The sequence below is a fragment of the Bicyclus anynana genome, chromosome 23 (assembly GCF_947172395.1).
Source record: "Bicyclus anynana chromosome 23, ilBicAnyn1.1, whole genome shotgun sequence".
Lineage (NCBI taxonomy): Eukaryota > Metazoa > Arthropoda > Insecta > Lepidoptera > Nymphalidae > Bicyclus > Bicyclus anynana.
This window is the reverse complement of record NC_069105.1, coordinates 7,929,601-7,944,836: the sequence shown is the minus strand read 5'-3', so window position 1 is coordinate 7,944,836 and position 15,236 is coordinate 7,929,601. Positions and strand designations below refer to the sequence as shown.

Here is a 15,236-nt window from a genome sequence, read left to right as displayed (position 1 = left end):
TCCACGACGCTGGCTCAATGCGGATTGGCAGACTTCACACAGGCAGAGAAATAAGATAATTCTCTGGTATGCAGGTTTCCTCACAATGTTTTCCTTCACCAAAAAAAAATATTTTGTGTGACGTAGTAAATTGCGTTACCCTGTTTTTAGAATAAGGTGGTGGTGGGGGTAGGGCGTCTTCTGAAGGCTTAATTTCGGGAGCCACTGGCCTCGCCACTGCTATGGTGTCCACCTTTTCTGGTGCCTTTTCCGACTGAGGCTTTGTTTCGGTCATCTAAATTAAAGAAAAAAATTCACCGTTATTTCTATATATTATATACTTATCTTCATCTTTACCAACCCATTTTCGGCTTACAGTTGAGCACGAGTCTCCTCTCAGAATGAAGGGGGTTAGCCCAACAGTCCACCATGCTGGCCCAATTGGCAGACTTCACACACGTAGAAAATTAAGAAAATTCTCAAGTATGCAGGTTTCCTCACGATGTGTTCCCTTCACAGTTTGAGAGACGTGATATTTAATTTCTTAAAATGGATATAACTGAAAAGTTGGAGCATGCCCCGGACCGGATTCGAACCTACACCCTCTGGAATTGGAGATAGAGGTCATATAGACTGGGCTATTACGACTCTCGTATTTAGTTGATTGTATTTAGTTAAAAGTATTCATTGCTTTTCCCAATTGGTCTTCATACACATCTACATCACAAGCGAGACTTCAGCTATGTAATTAGTGTATCAAACTTACATTGCTTTCTGGAAGTGGTGCTTGAGCTTTTTTCTTTATGACCCTCGGCGGGGAGGTTCCCGCGACACGAATAGACTTCAAAGGACTGGGCTCTAGAATATTAAATAATATTTTAGACTGGCGTTATTACGACGAGATGATGACGCGACGTTGACGGGACGATAACGCGATGTTGATGGGACGATAACGCGATGTTGACGGGACGATAACGCGATGTTGACGGGACGTATGTACTGTGTAGGTGTAGTACTCGTTGATAGAGAACAAGTCACACAAAGCTGTCGTGTCGTATCAAAACAGGCGAGCGACGCAACACGGAGACGTAGAAAAGTAAATAAATAATTAATTTTAATTCATTTATATTAATTAAGGCAACATTTTTCTGACTACGTTGTTTGTTCTTAGCCATCGGGTAGTGAGATTCTGGGTCAAACCACTTATGCCGTTTTTTTAATAATCGCAGAATAACGGGACGAGCAGGATCGTCACGTTGTGTTGTTGCATTTTTGTCCCGTCAACCAAATTAAAATTTTTAAAAAGAAAAAATACTCGTAAAACTGTATTATTATTGTGTTACATATAGTGATAATAATTAATTTACAACCAATGCAACTACAAATGTATTTACCTGGTTGAAGATTTTCACTTCCAGAAGGACTTACTGGCCTTGGAACCGCAAGGTCCTTGAAAAAATAACACACAAAAATAAATTTGTAGAAAACTATTAGTATACAGCTATAAAGAAGAACAATATAACTATTAAAATTACGGTTAATTAAAGTTACGGATATAATACAATATTTACGAGTAACATTGGCTATACTCTATAGTCTATAACCACGCTATGGATATCTATGATTGTAATGACGGCCCGCAAGAGATTATGTTGTGATTTAATACAAAATTGTTTGCAAGTCCTAACAAAAATGTCAGAGTAGATACCACTGAAAGAGAAATTGTCTGCCATAAGTCAGAAACTTCGTAAATAGAAGGGAAAAAAATATAGAAATAAATAAAGGTTACTTGAAACTTACTTTCAATAGTGACGGAGATTCAGGTCGAACAGTAGATGATAAAGAGTTCGTCTTAGAGCTTGGTGGTAACAGTTTGATTATTGGCAAGCCGCTAGACCCTGGGACAACAAAAGCATAATCTATACTAATATTATATTAAATTTAATATAATATTATATATAGTAATTAAGAGCTTATAAGATACCTGCTCCCACATTAATTGGTGTCCTCGGCATACTGGCACTCGAATAGTTGTTTTCCTTAATTTCAGAAGAAATATCTTTGATCAACTCCAGGATTGATTGGCCAGTACTCTCTGGCAAGTCCATCGGAGTTGTTGGTCGTGATTCTAAACAAATAGATTTAAACTAAAATGGTTTTATTCCTAAGTCAAATTCACAAATAAAACGCTTATAAATTTGAATATAGTTTGCAAATTTTATACACACCAATAGAATGCAAATATAATTATAATAATTATAGAAAAATAACAAAATAAATACAATAAATATATAAATATACAAGCTTTATTTAAAGCCAGACTCAAATCTGATATGACTAAATCAAAATTTCCTACTTGACTACACCTCGTACAAACTCCAGTCATGATTTTCGATAATTCACTCAATTATTAATATTATAAGGGGTATTGATCACGTTTAAAGGACTTATAGCTTGGCAAGTTTGTTGATGACACTCTCATGATATGCGAGCGACAGGGGAAGAAACTCCGCGGGTGCGCGCGGGGCATCGGGAACTAATTTGCCAAGCTGTAGCTGATATTTTGTCTTGAAAAAAAATGTATATGTACCATGTATAGGCGCTCGTAAGACCAGTTTTCTAGCTTCGTCAATAGCTCGCTGGAGGTTTCGCTGATTCTTGAAAGACTGCCGAGTACGACAACGTCCAATTTGTGACCTAAAAAAAGAACATCCACATTACTTTTATTTAAATCACAATTAATTTATTCCAAGTCGCCTTATAATTTACTAGCACTTTTGAAACGTCAAGTATGACTATTTGTAAAGACTCTAGCAACAGTTTGGAAGTCAGGTTCTGCCGACAAGAAATAACATTGAAATATAATATAGTAATAGTGGTTAACCTTTTTATGAGTTCATCGCAGGAAATACTATCGCCATTTAAATTTATGGTTCATGGCTTCTTATAAAACTACATCACAATGGAAATTTGTGATTAGCTTATCGACGTTCCTCTACGTTACACTCACAAGATCACCATCAAAATCTCTCTATAACTTGCTTAAAACTTGCCTCTCTAGAACTGCAGCAAGTTCTATATTAGAACGAGTATCCAAAGCTGCTCTAATATGATCTTACCAAATTTGGCTAGGCAGGGAGAACAACACGAGCAGAGAAAGGGAGTGTTAATTGATTGTCAAGGAATTCCTTAACCCTATATCCAGTGGTCACAAGTCCAAGACTCTGCTCGGAGTTTTTCTCTCTACCACGCGATAGAACCGGCACCCGCACGGTGAATCCATGGAAAGATATTCATCTTTCATGGAAAGATGTTCATCACACAAATATTTTCCAGTTGTGGGAATCGCAAGGTCACTACCTACTATGCCACAGGACCGTCAACTAAACCGAAATATGAAACAACATACGATATGCCCGTAGCAGCTAAAGTCTGGTCCCACTTGGACCCCTTCGCAGCGGCGGCAGCCATCTTGGCGATTCTCCTGAACCTGGCCAGACTATCCTCGTGCACTGGCTTGCCATCCTCCTCCAGGGTGGACACTGGTGCCACGTGGAAGTCTTTCATTAAACGACGCTCCCAAATCTTCATGCGTTTGGCAAGAACCGCTAAAACATACAATTTCATAAGTTTGTTAAGAGAGGTTTGACGGCCTCCGTGACGCAGGAGTATGCAAGGGTGGATTTACAAAACGGAGGTCCTGGGTTCGATTCCCGGATGGGCCGATTGTGATTATATTAATTGGTCCAGGTCTGGCTGGTGGGAGGCTACGGCCGTGGATAGTTACCATCCTACCGACGAAGACGTACCGGCAAGCGATTTAGCGTGTCGTATAGAAACCTAAAGGGGTGTGGATTTTCATCCTTCTCTTTTACAAATTAGCCCGCTTCCATCTTAGACTGCATTATCACTTACCATCAGATGAGATTATAGTCAAGGGCTACCTTGTAAAGAATAAAAAAAATAAGGAAAAGGTTTTAAAGAGAATTGTCATTGTATCAGCAAAAGTCAAATTCATCATGCATTTTAGTGTGAAACATTTCAACAAGCTTTTATCTACTAAAGCTACTTTACTCTTTTCCTTTGTATCTATCCTATTCCTGTAAAACACAATATCTGAATCAGATCAGCGAAAGCTACAAATCAATCTTCCCCACCCTATCAGGATACATCCATCGTCTCGAACGCATCTAAGCACTCGTAAAAAAAAGAAAGCTACCACTCACTCACTCTTCTCAGACCTCAAGTCACTCATTCTTCTCCTTATAATCTCTCGAACACATCGAGCAGCTCTATGAAAGCTATAACTTACTCTTCTATGTGCTATTATAAACACATCCATACCCTGGCTTTAAAACATTTCAAACACCTTGTACCTAATTCAACTAGCAACTTCTACCTCTCCGTGACGGATACATCCATCCGTTTTCTCTCGAACATTTATATTTATGAAAGCAATGAAATACTCTTTTCTCTTCACGTTTATCCGAAACATTTCTGGCAACTTCTATTAAGTAAACTACAACTCACTCTTCTCCTTCCGATCAGTGAATGACACATCCATCCCATTCTTCTCGAAGACTTCAAGCAGCTCGTATCTCAGCGCAGACACATCTCCCTTCAGCTCGTTGATATCATCTTCTGTGACTGGATCGTCATCCAACTTCCTGTGCATGGCAGAGACGTAGCGCCAGACCAGCGCCCTCATGACAGATGTGTATCGCACGTCATCCTTCTCCTTTAGTTCCTGCTGATTTTATATATATTTTTTTTAATTTTTGACACGTCATCTTTCTCCATTAATTCCTGCTGATTTTATAATTCTTCTTTAAATTTTGAATACAGCAATTAATTCTAAATTTAAAATTCATTGCTATTTACTGTTTAGGACACGTCATCCTTCTCCTTTAGCTCCTGCTGATTTTATGATTCTTCTTTAAATTTTGAATACAGCAATTAATTCTAAATTTAAAATTCATCGCTGTTTACTGATTGCAACCACAATCTCAGATAATTGTAAAATGTGGTCTTAAATATGCATTTAGAAAAGCTCCGTTTAGTCTGGCTTATGATACTAAAGTATATTGTGATATCTGTGTTATAAAGATTAGAAAACGGACCTCGGAAGAGCATTTCGAGAAACCCCTTGCTAAGCTATATAGTTAGGACAAGTCTAAGTGACATCAACCACATAGGTTAAGCCCACCCAATTTTCTTGCAATTGTTACTTGGGATGAAATCCTTGAACTTTTTTTTTCTGTTGTAAAGTACCAATTCGGTACTTCATAAAATTACTTATGTGACTAATTAGTGATTTAACTTTAACGTGAACTTATAATATTTTATTATTATTATACTAAGATAATGTCCAATAACTTAATCTTAGTCGGTCACTAACTATTACGTCTTAAGGAACTTAACACTACTATCACTAGTCACTAAACACTAACTCAAATGGTTTGGTCCGTTTTAGTAAGTAAGTCCGTAAGTCTTCTCACTGTATTCGTAACTAAGTGTAAGAATATTAAATGCTCGTATATTTTTATTTTAATAAAACTAAATAATAAGGGAGCAAAAATCGTGAAAAAAGCAAAATATAATGCGCGGTTGTTTGAATGAAAATTCAAAATATTCCCAGATTAATATAAACATGCGGTATTACATATGAGATACTCGTATAGCAAAAACGTGTTTCACCAAACGGCCTCCGTGGCGCAGTGGTATGCGCGATGGATTTACAAAACGGAGGTCGTGGGTTCGATCCCCGGCTGGGCAGATTGAGATTTTCTTAATTTGTCCAGGTCTGGCTGGTGGGAGGCTTCGGCCGTGGCTAGTTACCACCCTACCGGCAAAGACGTACCGCCAAGCGATTTAGCGTTCCGTTACGATGCCGTGTAGAAACCGAAAGGGGTGTGGATTTGTGTGATGTGAGATTGTAGTCAAGGGCTAACTTGTAAAGAATAAAAAAAAAAACCAAAACACACCTAACACCTGTGTTAAAGGGCGGTAGGTAACCTTTCGTATTATTATGATATTATATCAGACGTAAATAATATTACACCAACATACATGCTGAGACTGAGGCTCATTCAGTTGTAACTATTAGTGCAATTGTGTTTCAAGCAATCGGGATCGCAGGCAAATAAGGCAACATAAAATTACCTGAAAGAAATAAGTAAAATACAAGTATAATATGGCGTTTATTGGTGGTGATAATAAAAAATATACCTAGATACATATATACACGTTGTTATAATAGTATGTTTCTTCACATTCAGAGGGTGAACTAGGAACCCTCACATTTACTTTCACAACCTGACACTAAAGTGTCTTAAATGGGTTTTTATTATAACGTGGAACTAAAATATATTGACAAAATAATAAAATATTATATTAATAAAGAATTATTATTAATTAATTCTTCTCTTGCTATTGGGCTACAGAATTGTTTAGCCAAACACTAGCCTTATTGATGATAAAATTACTATTCGTCAGTATTTTTGCCTCACGATTGCAACTGCCGAATCACAATACCACTTATTTTATTATTAATAATAATTAATTCTTCTCTTGCTATTTATCTATAGAATTGTTTAGCCGAATACTAGCCCTATAGCTATTGATGATAATTACTATTCGTCAGTTTTGCATCACGATCGCGACTGCCGAATCACAATACCACTTATTTCATTATTTTAGCTTTATTATCAATGCCAACACGCCCCGCGGCGCTGCTCGTTTTATATTGCGTTACGAAGTCACCTCATAACTTACCTATTTGGTTTATCCATGCTTATATACCCTCCGTTGACGGCCTCCGTGGCGCAGTGGTATGCGCGGTGGATTTACAAGACGGAGGTCCTGGGTTCGATCCCCGGCTGGGCAGATTGAGATTTTCTTAATTTGTCCAGGTCTGGCTGGTGGGAGGCTTCGGCCGTGGCTAGTTACCACCCTACCGGCAAAGACGTACCGCCAAGCGATTTAGCGTTCCGGTACGAGGCCGTGTAGAAACCGAAAGGGGTGTGGATTTTCATCCTCCTCCTAACAAGTTAGCCCGCTTCCATCTTAGACTGCATCATCACTTACCATCAGGTGAGATTGTAGTCAAGGGCTAACTTGTAAAGAAAAAAAAAAAATATTATAAATGCGAGAGTCCGTCTGGCTATTTCCTTTTCACGGCTAAGCCGCCAAACAGACAGATGAATTTGATGGATTTCGGTGTAGAAATAAATTGGACCTTGGTAGGGCATAATTTAACTTTTAACCCGAAAAATTCTGCGGGATATGTAAAAAACTGAATTATATTAAAACGTTTTCAAAACGAAATTCCTAGATACAAAAATGCACTACCCCCTACCTATGCCTACCTTGAGAAACCTGTCTGTAATTCCAAAATAGCTGCATTTATGTGTTTGTAAAGTGCTTATATACTCGTACAGGTAACACGATACTAAAAACACAAACGAGTTTTTTTTTTAATTTTTATCTGTGTCTGTATGTTTGTCAGAGTGAAGCTCTGGAACGAAGCTATGCTCTTATTCTTATTAACTTATTCTCTCGGAAAAATAAATGGTTCCTGCCGAATTTGTGCAAAACTGAATTCCAAGCGGACCAACTCGTAGGTGTCTATACTAATATTATAAAGAGGTAAAATTTGTGGTGTTATAGGAGTAATCTCTGGATCTACTAGACCGATTATGAAAATTTACCACTAGAAAGCCACATTTTTTAAGAGTAACAAAGGCTTTATTTGAGCACCGTATTCTCAGGGGAACGGGAACTACGTGGGTGAAACATTGGGGCGTCGGCTAGTCTTTTATAAACCAACCTGTGACGTTTGCAACTGCTCCTTCTTCCGTAGACCCAGCAGCTTCATGACGAGTTTGGATGTGGGGAATATGTTGAACGGTGGTGGCAGGGTGGCGGTCTCGTCGAAATAGCTCATCCAGAGACGGGTGCGGGCAAACTTCCATTCGACATCTGAATGTTCCTAAAGTATAAACAAAGAATATCATCATCACCATCGTCTTACTTTATAGTATAGAGAAGGGATTTATAGACCTCAGACTCAGAAATACCAAAGCAGGTTGGTGAATCGGGTGATAATGTTGGACTTGTGTTACAAGTTCTTCGATTACGGGCGGTACTCGTATTAACATTTATTATTTATGTTATTGTGGAGGGGATGTGTCAGTGTTGGTATTAATAAGAGGGTATTTGATGACTTGCGCTCAGTTGTTTGTTAGGCCGCGTGGACACCGTCACGCTGCCAGTTGCGTTAGTGGTTTTGTGCAATAATTTGTTTTGTGTTGTTTATTGACCATAAATTGCTTAGTGCGGGGTTGGAGAACATGTCGGGCAGGGAAGGTGAGTATTATGGCATTCTCAAAAGATACTTTAAACCTACTCCCAAGGTCACAAGTCCTGGGGTAGTCCTTCAGGCGAATTGTGTTCTTTGTCATTTTGCTAACGGTGAATACTAGCACACAGTTATTATCTGACTTCTTGATTAGGTTTAGATTAGTCTGACAGTAGTCAGGATAATCTAGTAACTGCTTGCTCTTCAATGGCCTTATAGATTTTGAGATGCCTTACTATAGGTACGAGTACGACCTTAGGTCAGTTCTTGAAAGTAGTAGGTATGTTAGGTATATTATAGCCTATAGTCCTGACATAGTGCTACTTGCTAGTCAATGTACCGTGCAACGTACATTGATTTTTGATATTACCACCATACCACCAATGATTACCGCTATTTGATATGTTGACTTAACATTTTTTCTTCTGATAATCGCTTCAGATAATAGCGAAAAGCTTCGACTTAGGAAGCTTTCGCTTAACTCATCAAGGATCGCATACAGAAGGCGTATTGTGAGAAAGTTCCTCACTCAGGAACCCTGGCCACCAATTGCTTGGGCATTCAAACGCCCTTCTATGGAAAGGCTTGATTTTTTACGAATAATATTTAACATGTATTAAACATAGCTAAAAAATAAAAAGAGTAAACAAATTAATGACGATGAAAAATTTTTCTTGTTGCTTGTTTATTTCCTCAATATAAAAATGAATTTTCCATACTCACAACGATCATGGCATAGGAGTTGGACATCATAGCGATGAGTAGGTTCAGCAGGACGATCACGTTGATCACAGAGTATGACCCGAACATGAGCAGGCCCCAGAAGCGCGTGTAGCTCTTTATGCCGGCCAACTCAAAGTTCTCCAGACCGACCATGCCGAACGATGCCCAGAAAAGTGATTGCGAAGCTTCGAACACGCTGAAAAGAGTCACTGGTAAAACTAACGCTAAAAAAATTAATTTAGAATCATCGAACACGCCAAAAATCGTTTCTGAAAACAATCATTCGCAAAATAATAATCGTTAAAAAGCCAAAAATTACAGATTAGGCAAAGCCACGTAACTTTAGAAACACCGGCTACTGCATTAAAACTGTTTCAAAAAATACTTGTCATGTAAAATTTTAGTACCTACACAAGATTAATAGATACATTCAATAATACACTCGCAATTACACTTACCTACGAGCTAGCAATCTACAATTAGCAATACTGATCTGTCTATTAAATCAATTTTTATTTCCTTTTTTTTGGTTTTTTCAGACTCTAAACGATGAGTATAAGAAAACAATAAACACAACTTTGTATTTTAGTTTTAATCATTACAAATCATAAAATTTCTAAATTGTATCAGTATTTCAAAAAGTGCCATAATAAACCGTAACAAAAATACAATAGAAATTAACACTACTACCAAAAATTAATAAGCATGGTAATCCATAGCAATACGCATCGTCATACAATCGACTTCATCTATCTTAAGAGTATTCATCTTTACATTGATATCCTCTTCCAGTTGAATTTGGGTCTGGAGAAGATAACGTAAGGATGCGTTCGCCTCATGAAGCATTTGTTGTAGTTGCTCAGTACTATGACGTAACATTTCGCATTCATAATACAACGACTGTCCAGGAGGGTCCTTCACTAACTCAGCTCCAATTCTCTGAGCACGTCGCCCCAATCTTGTGTGCGCCAATCCAATATATCCTTCCTTAGCAGACAAAGCTTTCTGCAGCTCCAGTATATTATTCTGCATATCTACAATCTTCTGTGTCGTCTCCTTATGCATATCCTCAAGTTTCGCTTTCGCTATCTTTGTCTCTTTAATACGTTCGTCAAACTCATGGTTGCATTTATGATACGCAGTTAATAAATCGTCAATAACTTGTTTCAGTAGTGTATCTATAAAAACTCTTATAGGACGAGCACTAGTCACTTCTCTTGCGGCCATTTGGATGTTTTTACCTGAGTAGGCGTTGTACTCATCAGCCGATATATTCGCTGGATCAAGGCTTGTGTAGCCTTCGTAAACGGAGAGGCACAAATCGGTTGGTTTCATGGATAGAGAGCCTTTGTCTATATCGATTGCGGCTTGTTTGTATTGTAAATCGCGATCGACAAGATAGCGAGCGGAACGCAAACGACGCATCTGCTCGTTTAACTGTTCCAAGGCTCTTTTCAACAAACTTTGCCCACCGAGGATCGTTGTTATTTCTCGCTGGAGAGCATGTTCAACCTCGTCCACAACCAAGTCGATGCCGACTCGACCGTCTCGAAGCATTAAACATTTTCGTGATATTGTCAACGCATTGGTTTGTAACGAAGAAAGACAGTCCTGCAGTCGGGTCTTGTAAACGCTGAGAGCTTCTAATTCGAGACATATCTCTTTTCTCTGCAACTGCAACTCTTTTTTATTGAATTCTATATCACCAATTCGTTCTTCCATCCGTCGATCAGACGTGGCTTTCATAATAGACGATCTTTCTGCAGTTTCTTCTCTGATTCTTTCGCATTCTCCTAAAACCCGGTCGGCAAGTTGTTGTTGGTCCTCGGAGTTTCTGCAGCGTTGATCATTGCTCATCTTCCATTCTGCGAGGGTGAACTTGGCAGTTCTCGGTGGCATGCATACCAGAGTTTGCTCAGCCAACCTTGTGCCAACCACAGGCGCTCCTATCACATTTCTTACACCGAACTGTTCTTCACCCATTTTAGTTGCAAATTAAAATATACTTTAGAATTTAAATTACTCTCACTAATGTTTAATGACAACCTGACAGCACAAAAAAGCTTTTTTAAATGACAAGAGTGAATTGTGTCACAAACAGAGACACAGTATCTTTATTACGATATTTGTGAAGGAAAGTATTGATTACTGTCATGGAAACGACCTACCAAAAAAGTTCGATCAAGCAATTACGTTTTTTATGGTTGCTATCGCGATTGTCTATCCAATTTGGTAGTATTTATAGTAATCAATAGATAAAAATAAATTTGAGTTTATGTCTGGGAATTTAAATAACTGTGTGCTTATATTATTTACACGAAAAAATGTTTGTTGTTTGTCTTTGTATTTGTTGTTTGTCTGTCTGTATGTCTGTCTATTTGTCCGGGCTAATTTCTGAAATGGCTGAACTTTAATGGGACTTTCTCTGAAAGGTAAAAGAAGACATGAGCAATATAAAAGGCTAATTTTTATCCCACAAAAATCCTTAATTACCGCGGTATTTGAAATACTGAACTAAAAGCGGGCGAAGTTGCTACCGTCAGCCAGCTCATAATTAAATACTGCTTATCAGGACAAGTTCATTCATTTATTAGGTGCCTTCTTCCAATTGAAGTTTGGCGGTCATGTGTAGAAAATTCTTCCGGTCTTTTGCAATTTTCAAGCTGTGTGTAAAGGCGGAATCAAATTTGTCTGACGTGTCGGGTCGTGACGACATGACGCATCAGAACAGAATCGGTATCATACATTTTGTATGGCAACGTTTACACTTATGTGTTGTGACATGTCGTGATGGCTGATGCATTGCATACAAAATGTATGATACCGATTCTGTTCTGATGCGTCACGACACGACACGTCAGACAAATAAAATTCCGCCTTGTTAGCTTGGTCCACTCGTGTATTATCTATAGTCCACTCTTTGACATCAGGACAAGTATCACTGTTTAATTTTAATATTATAACTATTTCTATAAGAAAGTATATATTATAACTATTTCTGTCTAAGACACAAGAAAAACTTAAAAAGTTTCTAATACAAAAATGTTACTACTCCATAAAAGAGTACTTTGCTGATACTTAAAAAAAATGTTGTAATTATATTCCTTTTTAACTTAATGTTAAAACTTAATTTTAATTTTATTAATTAAACATTTGTACACCTATTAATGGAGAAACATTGTTACTTAATACAGAAGAATATCTTTGTATAACTAAATTTAATGTTTCTTGCAAACAAACGATTCTGATTCTGATTCTGTTGTTTTTTTTTTAAATAATATTTGCCATATCTTTTTTTTAAATATGACCAATATTCCCATTCCCCTCCAACTAGTCGGGAAAGACTAGGAGTGGGTACGACAATAGGTGATGAGTCCGACCACTCTTACCGTTGAGCTATTGAGGCTATGATTCTGACAAATCAATCGATTAACTAGCAATGACTAGCAATAAAGTCTAGCGATCCCTTTACTGTCACTCTAACTTACTTCCCAAAGCTACGCCACTTCATACAAGAGTCACCCGCGTTGTCCCAGTCGGGTAGCCCGCCCGGCAACACATAGCATTTGCTTTTTTCCAAATCGGCAAAGTACCAAAGCAATTGGTTCAGGCCTGACGTTTGTAAAACGATATATAATAAAATTAGTTCTATAGTAGAAACTAGACTGAATAATCACGCTCTAAAAAGTATGAAACAAGAAGATATTGTCATCTGAAATTGTTATGCTGTAGAAACCAATCAATCAAATATTACTATTTATCGTTTATTTAAAAAATATAACATTATTATAATTTACTAATTGCATTGTAATTATTCACAGTAATGTCTAAAGCCAAATACAAGACATGGTAGTGTGACAGTTAAATATGAGATCATTAGATCATCGACATATAAAACTAAGTGATCAATCTAGAACAACTAAATTAATTACTTAATCGTATTAAAAATCAATGAAATCTTTTAGTATTGGTAGACCTCTTTGTGACAGATTTTGTCTTGGGAAGTTATACCATCATGCTTATTTCTGCTGCCAAGACTGCTGTACTGAGCATAGTGTTACCAGTTCGAGTGGTATTAACAATTAGTATTTATGTTTTTGTAGAGGGGAACTATTAGTGTTGGTATAAATAAAAGGGTATTTGATGACTTGAGCATAGTTGTTTGTTAGGCAACGTAGACACCATCATGCTGCCAGACGCGTTAGTAATTCTGTGCAATAATGTTTTGTGTTGTAATTATTGATCATAAATCATTTAGTGTGGGCACGGAGAACATGTCTGGCAAGGAAGGTGAGTGTTAATGCATTCTTAAGGGATCCCTTAAACCTACACTCAAGGTCATAAGTCCTAGGACCTGCTTGATGGGTTTCCTTTACCATAAAATAATGGTACAATCACTGTCGCTGCTACCCGTTACGTCACAATAGTTTCCTGAGTAATTATAGTCATGCAACTTTTGCAACATGCAACAATAAACAAAACAGCATTTTCTAGGACATATTACGAAGTGTTGCTCTGTTTATAGGTGGATTTCCACTTAGCATCAGGTGATCCATCTTGATCCGTTAGTTGTTACCACAATATAAATATATAGAATAGTGTGTTCTTACTCACCACAGGCAAAAGCGAAAAGCACAAGACTGTAGATAAAGAAGAACTTCACGATGTCAATAACCATCCGCCCAAGAGAGATCTGCAGCGGACCCAAGTGTGGGTTGATTGAGAACAGATGCACCAATTTCAGGGCACTGGTGTAAATAAGACAATAAATTAGATTAATAATAAGCTAACAATAATAAATACCAATGATTAAAATAACAATTAAACTTTGATCAGTATTTAAGTAAAACCAAACCAAAGTTTTAATAATGCAACCTGATCAATCATAACATTTGACTTGGTTGCTTGTCCTCTTCCAAATATGTATCTTTCAAATAAGTCAAGAAAGTGCCATAATATACCACAGACACACCAAGATGGCATAAAAAATAAGGAAAATTTTGATCTCGTGTTAAATTTATCAAGCCAAACCGTATATAGGAATCCAAAATCAATTAGTCGCTTCTATGAGCAATGTTAATAACCACAACAAAGTCACTGCTTAGATATATGTTACATCATGCATAACGTTGCATATATGGAAACATTGCAGAATAATGTTCCTCAGTTTGTATATATTTTTTTCAAGAATCACACTATCTTTCTCAGTTGGGAACGCTAACCAGGTGCCACCACAAACACCAATATTTTGACGTGATAACGTTTTATAATTCGATGGAGCCGGCTGCACACTCGGAAAACGATGAAGTCATGCGTCGTTCTCTAGCTCTAGGGTTGCCATCTTTTTTTACAAGAAAAAAAGTATATTCTGATCTATGAAGATTATTAAACAGTATTTTAAAAAATGTAACATTTTCTTTTGCAAAATGCAACCATTCCATCAGTATTTTCTTATGACGTTGTCGCGTTTAACTATTGTCAGTAAAGCAACTTTACAGACAACTGATTTTTTTTTTTATATACAAAATTTTGAGGATGGAATTTTTAAGTTTTAGGGTAACTTACCTAAATATATTAGCCGCTGCAAACAGTCCCTCTGCTATCAACTGAGGATCGAAGGCATCCCAATTCTCTCTAGGGATGAACCTAGTCTGTGGATTCCTTGCTATCTCCGCTGACTGTTGGATGTACGCCGCAAACCTCAGCAGAGCCACCAGGACGTAGAGAAAGTTGCGAGTAAAGTCAATGAAGTTCCACATGTTTCGGAGGTAGGAACGCATGCCTACTACGTATATTTCTTGGGTCTCTTGCCAAATGAAACCTGTATTCGAACACAAAGACTATAGTCTTTAAATGGAAAAATGTATTGGAATTAGGACTGTTATGCGTCGCAGATATCTACGCCGCTCGTCCATGTTACAACAAATCGCAACGAAAGAGATAACATAATATAACAATAAACGGACTTAGTGAAGTTCGATTATTATTAAATGAGTCGCTTCATTCAAAGATACAATTAAAAAAGTTTCTTTTATTCAATAAGCATAATTCGCATTTTAGAGAACACATAATTTTAATTATGTCGATAAGAGGATAAGGCGGTGAGAATAGCTCAAGCAGAGAAGGTGAATGTTGACACGTTTTCAAAGGAACTCTTAAATAATCGTCAACCTCA

General features: G+C 37.5%; 2 protein-coding genes across 4 annotated transcripts in view; both read right to left on the bottom strand.

Annotated features, from left to right (window-relative positions):
- LOC112055303 (transient-receptor-potential-like protein) overlaps window positions 1–15,236 on the bottom strand; it is a 33,363-nt gene that overhangs the window by 4,104 nt on the left and 14,023 nt on the right. For 2 of the 3 annotated variants that reach the window (XM_024095354.2, XM_024095355.2), the window contains exons 10-22: window positions 14,627–14,882; window positions 13,676–13,809; window positions 12,550–12,673; window positions 9,062–9,257; window positions 7,808–7,969; window positions 4,510–4,729; window positions 3,389–3,587; window positions 2,570–2,676; window positions 1,964–2,107; window positions 1,780–1,877; window positions 1,374–1,428; window positions 746–837; window positions 140–274 (exon numbers count right to left, since the gene is read on the bottom strand). In XM_024095354.2, coding sequence (XP_023951122.2) covers window positions 140–274; window positions 746–837; window positions 1,374–1,428; window positions 1,780–1,877; window positions 1,964–2,107; window positions 2,570–2,676; window positions 3,389–3,587; window positions 4,510–4,729; window positions 7,808–7,969; window positions 9,062–9,257; window positions 12,550–12,673; window positions 13,676–13,809; window positions 14,627–14,882 — 1,922 coding nt within the window. The remainder of the gene's footprint in view (window positions 1–139; window positions 275–745; window positions 838–1,373; window positions 1,429–1,779; window positions 1,878–1,963; window positions 2,108–2,569; window positions 2,677–3,388; window positions 3,588–4,509; window positions 4,730–7,807; window positions 7,970–9,061; window positions 9,258–12,549; window positions 12,674–13,675; window positions 13,810–14,626; window positions 14,883–15,236) is intronic. The other variant, XM_052888607.1, reaches the window with a different exon arrangement.
- Window positions 9,461–12,128, bottom strand: LOC128199373 (tektin-1). Its single transcript, XM_052888609.1, has one exon. It carries the CDS (start codon window positions 11,042–11,044, stop codon window positions 9,758–9,760), a length of 1,287 nt encoding a protein of 428 aa, XP_052744569.1. The 5' UTR covers window positions 11,045–12,128; the 3' UTR covers window positions 9,461–9,757.